Raw genomic sequence first — 6,156 nt, forward strand, 5'->3', positions numbered from 1 at the left:
CCAGAAGCCGGCAACTGATCTGCCTCTCCTGGGAAGAGCGTAATGATGGTGCCAACTTGGGCCAGTGAAGCAACATCCTCCACAACTAGACTAAAGAACAAAACAACAACAACTTGTCTGTTCCCCTTCCCCCAATTCCCCAGCACTGTTCCCATCCCCCCAATTCCCCAATAGAAAAAAAAAAATCTGAAAAAAAAAAGAAAGCATTATTGATGTAGAAGCTACCAATACATTAAAAAAAAAGAAAGAAAATGATCTATTTTCCTCTGAAAGTTTAAAAAACAAAGTGAAAATATTGCATCTATCTTGTCAAAATTATTCAAAACAAAATCTGCACAGAACTTTTTAAGACATTGACAAGCTGATTTTAAAATTTACATGGAAAGCTAAAACGATTTTGAAAAAGAATGAAGTTGGAGAACTCACAACCTAACTTCAAGACTTACTGTTAAGCTATAGTAATTAAGACTGGAAATGGCATATAGATATTACATAGTCCAACAGAACAGAATCCACAAAAAGACCCATACACATATAGCCAAATGATTTTCAACAAAGGTGCAAAGGCAATTCAAAGGGGAAAGAACAGTCTTCTCAACAAACGGTGCTAGACATTCAGATGCAAAGAAATAAACAAACCTTGATCCATACCTTGTACCATATATAAAAATTAACTCAGGGCAATGGGAAGATTATGGCTAAAGGCTACAGGATTTCTTTTTAGAGTGACGAAAATGTTCTAAAAGTGACTATGGTGATGACTCTACAACGTAATATACTAAAAGCCACTGAATTATACACTTTAAGTGTGTGAATTGTGTGTGGTATACTGATAAACCAAAACAACATGGATGTTCTCAAATGCATCATGTTAAATGAAAGAAACCAGACTCAAAATACCATGTGATTCCATTTACGATATTCTGTAATAGGGGACAAAAAAGTAATCTAACTACCAGGGACTGATAGTAGGGGAAGGAAATGACTATGAAAGAAAACACAAGAATTTTTTTGAGATTGATGGAACTGTTCTATATTTGATTGTACTACTGGTTACATGACTATATGCATTTGTCAGAATTCACAGAACTAAAAACTAAAAAGGGTAAATTTTACTATATGTAAACTATACCTGTTTTTCTAACATATATATATATACCCATCACATTGCAATCAGATAAAATAGAATCACTGAATAATACTAATAACATTTTAACCTAGCCTGGTGTAATGAAATTTCATTTTTAAAATGTCAAAATTCAAAATAAACGATAGAGCTGTACCAAATTCTATTACTATGCTTTCTGCCTGATGAACAAGGGTTTTTCTACAGTTATGTATGGTTTCTAACAATGGATTTCTTCCCCATTTAAAAGCAAAAAAAAAATAAGTAAATCAGTTTATATCTCTCTTAGCTTAGGAAAAGAAGACAAATTGAAAAAAGCAAATAACATTATTTTAATACTACTGTATTTCCCCATGTATAAGATGCACCCTTTCCCGAAAAATTTGGGGTCTAAAACTGGGTGTGTCTTATACCGTGGTTTTAAATTTTTTTACTTGCATTTCCCGCTTTTTCGTGCTTGTCTTTGCGCTCATTTTTTCGCACTTGTTACAGGTATATTACGGTAGGTTATGTTTTGCCATGTTCTGCCCAGAAATGGCTCAGAAAAGATTTTCGTACAGTGCTGAATTCAAGTTAAAAGTGATCCAGTTTGCAAAAGTGAATGGAAATCGTGCTGCTGAACCTAAGTTTGGTCCTCCTCCAACTGAGAAAACAATCTGAGACTGGCTACGGGAAGANGTTTAAACCAGCCATACAGAAATATTTTCTTTATATCCTTATTCTATAAGCTTTTTTTCTATTTTTAAATTATTTTATTGTTACTTTTTAATTTTGGTTGTTAAAACCTAAGATCCACACACACACATTAGCCGAGGCCTGCACAGGGTCAGGAGTATCAATAGCAGGCGTCCACCTCCACAACTCGTCCTGCTGGGTCTTCAGGGGCGATCACACACCCCTGTGGGCATCTCTCAGGGTAACAAGTCCTTCTTGTGCAATACCTCCTGAAGGACCTGCCTCAGGCTCTTCTTAAGGAGGGGTTCCTCTTTTCAGAAATATATCCATGGTGGTTTGCTGTATTGGTTTCTTTTTTTTATCACAGATTTACTTGTAAGCAGATAATGCACCAGAAACATTCCTCTTAATGAAAATCTTTCAGTGTTGGAGTCCATGTTTTCAACCTTTTTAAGAAGCTTGCTGAGGTCTGCAAAAGCTTCTGCTAAACCCTTCACTGTGAATTTTCTTGGGGGGTGGAGTGAGGGGGGCTTCTTTTTCTTCTGCAGTTTCCCATTCTCTTGCCTCTTCTTCAGCAGCTGTGTGCTCCTGTTCCCGTTCCAGCAACTTCTAATTAGTCAATTCCTCAGGAACCATCTCTAGGAGCTCCTCCATGTCATCTTCACCCACACACAGGTTCAAGTTGTTTGCCGTCTCAACCACAGCCTTGTTGATTTTTGCAGCCTCCTCATGCTTGGCACATCCTTTGAAGTCATAGATGAACCTCCTGAGTGTCTTTTTGAAGATGCCATTCATACACTCCTGGTGACATCATCCCAAGCCCAAGCAAGGTTCTTAGTACAGTCACAGATGCTGTAATCCTTCCAGAATTGCATATGTCTTCCTCAGCTGCAGCAACAGCCTGGGCGAAGGTCCTCCTAAGGCAGTAGGCCTTAAAAGCTGCTATGACTATTCCTTAATCCATTGGTTGGATTGAAGAGGTGGTGTTTGGAGGGAGAAACCATACTAGATATTGGGATAAAGATCACCAATAAAGAGGATGTCCAGGAGTATTATCAACAATAAGCAAAATCTTCAAAGGTGTATTATTCTCCAAACAGTACTTCTCCATTTTGCTGGCACAGCATCCAGGAGGGCATCTTGGAAGAGAAGCTTGATCATCCATGGCTGTTTACTGCTCCTGTAGTAGTATACTGGCAATGTGTGCTTATGGAGATGCTTGAAAGCCCTGGGGTTCTCACTGTCCCAGATCACAAAGGGTTTCAATTTAGTCTGCAACACTGCCCCCAAACAAGACTGTTTTCTGTCCTTAAAAGCCTTGAAACCGGGCATTGACTTGGCCTCCTTAATGGATGAAAGTCCTTTCAGGCATCTGTTTCCAGAATAGGGAGGTTTCATCCGTATTGAATATTTGCTCTGGAAAGTAATTTCCTCCACAATTAGCACATGTAGTTTCCAATAATTCTTCAGCTGCCTTCACATCGGCACTGACTCACCACTCACTTTTTCATTATGTAATGAGTAACAATTCTTCAATCGTTTAAACCACCCAGAGCTAGCATTCAACTCAACATTAGATCCAGCCTTTTCTTTCATCATAGCAAAGAGACTTTTTGCTTTGGCCACAAACATCACAGTGTAGAAAAGGATACACTTCTGTGCCTTGTCTTCAATCAGATCACTGGATGTTTCTCCATTTCTGATACAGGCCCTTCTCAATTTTTGTTAGTCTCGTTGCCTTCAATGAAGCAGATCCTTTAACAGCTTCTGTTATTTTGTTCTTGTTCTTCAAGATCGTAGCTATGTTGGAATGGGATATGCCTGACTGGCGAGCAATAACCATCACGGATTTTCCACCTTCATATTCCTTGATCACTCTTAATTTCATTACCAGATCAATGACTCAATGTGGCCTTTTACTGGTAACATTAGCAGTGGATTTTTGTACACTTAGGGGCCATGATGAGCAAAGCAACACGAGATTAACTCAAGCACAAGAGAAAATGATACAATCAAGAGATGCCGTAAGCATGAGATATATGGGGCTGCTGCCAGATAACACAACATACTGTTTTACCGCAAACTTTTTAAAATATAGAGTACATTCTAAAATAACAAAAGTATTGTACAGTAAATACATGAACCAGTAACAGTCGTTTACGATCATTATCAAGTATTATGTACTGTACATAATTGTATGTGCTATGCTTTTATACAACTAGCAGCACAGTAGGTTTGTTTATACCAGAATCACCACAAACAAATGAGAAATACACTGTTATGCTATGAGGTTATGAGGGCTACGATATCACTAGGCGATAGGAATTTTTCAGCCCAATTATAATTTTATGGGACCACCATCCTATATTCGGTCTGTTGTTAACCAAACCGTCATTATGCACATTACTGTAGTCTGAAAGAGCCCTGTAATAATCTTTAAACAATAGAATATAACTTACCTGGAAGACCTAATGCCTGACCTGTTATATAGAATGCACATTCCAGAGTTTGAATGACTTAACCCCAAAGGATTTAACAAAACATATGCAAGTAATATATATAAGTATATGCACAATGGCGATCAAAATATTAAAGCTGCTGTAGAAAATATATAAGTTAAAAGCACAGTGACTGCTGCACCACCCTGACTCAGCTGAGTGATACCATCAACCATTTGTAGATCAGAAGAGCAGATTAGCATGTTGCCAAGCAGTCTAGCAAATCATTCTTAGAATGACATGATTTTTAAAATGAAGATCAATTTCAAAACCACTTTTATAATAATTGTGTTACTTGGACATTTCTGGTGTTTAATTCTTATTGTATAAAAAGAGGGTCTAATTATAACTTCTTAGGCACCTACATTCCTACTACCATATGCAGAAAATAAAGTTTTTTAATATATTCTATTTTAGAAGGTCACCCCTTAGAAAAAGATAAACTATTAGTCTCTAATGCAAAATTGTAATTACTACTAATGATACTTCTGTAATATATTGATCTACTGATCATGGCTTATGTATAGTATATTACTTCCTTTTATGGGGGGAGGGTGTAAACCAAAACATTATTAACTAAAGGCTTAGAATTTTTCACATCTAAGATGGACAAGAACTATGACCAGGGAACAAGAAAGGGAATGAATGATGACTACTTCAAAATATGGCAAAGGACAACAAAATCAGACAGGCTCCCTATCCGTCTCTGGTAATTTCAAGTATAATAACCATAGAGAGACTCTATTCATTTGAAGAACTACTTCAATATTAAAGTTATCTGAAGTCGTATGGAATAGACATGCTACACTGTTGTACAATTTTCTTTTTCTCAAGCTGCTCACTTAAATAAACGAAGGGATACTTATAAATAATGCTAAGTGATTTCAAATTCTCTGATCAAATCATAACTTAAAGCATGATATCTAACAGTCTACTTACCATGAAAATCTGCACCCAACTTCTTAGAAGCCATTAGAACCTGAAAAACAAAGAAAGATTTCTTAGGCTCATGATGCCTCAAGGATATATAAACAAATCATTACAAGAAAATTTAAACTACAAAACTAGAAGACTACAAGCTGGCAGAACTGACAGTCCTCAAACATCTCAGTCCCAAAGTCTCAAAGCAGAAAGGGGGGAAAATTAGTTTTCTAGAGAAAAATTAAATATTTTTGAAATCTGCATGTTCTGGAAAAAAAACCCCAGAAAAATAGCATACTAGCCACTGGCCAATTTACATGCAAACTATCCAAAGGAAAAAATTACTTATCTCCCTGATATAAACTACAAATATATCAATGACAGATTATGAAAAATATCCCATTTTATTCAATTATGCAAATATACACCTTTTACTGGCAATTAACTATAACTCTTAAGACTGAAATTTCTGAAGTGGAGAATGAATGAAAAACATTTTATACCATTTTAATTTTGTATAAAATTCAAAAAAATGAAGGGGGGGGATAAAACCTATAAAACCACACATCCAGCTTAATATTATCTTTGCACTTTCAGCCCTTATATAAGTAGGTACAAAGACTTTTCTTACACAAATATTCTGAGCTCTTCTCCTAAAAGTTTATCTCCCTTGATATGGTGTTTATACCTTTAACTTACCTAAGACATAAGCAGAAAAAAATTAAAGGCTCACTATATGAATTTATGGTGTGGTGTCTATTAGCCTGCAGTATAGTATACTGCAAGACATCATACTGAAAATGATCTATTGGGCCGGCCGAGTGGCGCGATTGTTAGGAACTGGCTTGGGACGCCAGAGGGCCCCGGTTCGGATCCCACATATGAGGGCCAGTGACACTGCCCTCCACAGCTAAGATGCTGAACAACAGCTCAACG

The 6,156-nt window shown here is 36.8% G+C and overlaps 1 protein-coding gene across 3 annotated transcripts in view; it reads right to left on the minus strand.

Moving 5' to 3' along the window:
• UBAP1 (ubiquitin associated protein 1) overlaps positions 1-6,156 on the minus strand; it is a 57,587-nt gene that overhangs the window by 26,789 nt on the left and 24,642 nt on the right. For all 3 annotated transcript variants that reach the window (XM_019624472.1, XM_019624473.1, XM_019624471.1), the window contains exon 2: positions 5,239-5,278. In XM_019624472.1, the coding sequence (XP_019480017.1) occupies positions 5,239-5,272 (34 nt within the window). In that variant the 5' untranslated portion in view covers positions 5,273-5,278. The remainder of the gene's footprint in view (positions 1-5,238; positions 5,279-6,156) is intronic.

This window comes from Hipposideros armiger, unplaced genomic scaffold (assembly GCF_001890085.2).
Source record: "Hipposideros armiger isolate ML-2016 unplaced genomic scaffold, ASM189008v1 scaffold_591, whole genome shotgun sequence".
Taxonomy (NCBI): Eukaryota; Metazoa; Chordata; class Mammalia; order Chiroptera; family Hipposideridae; genus Hipposideros; species Hipposideros armiger.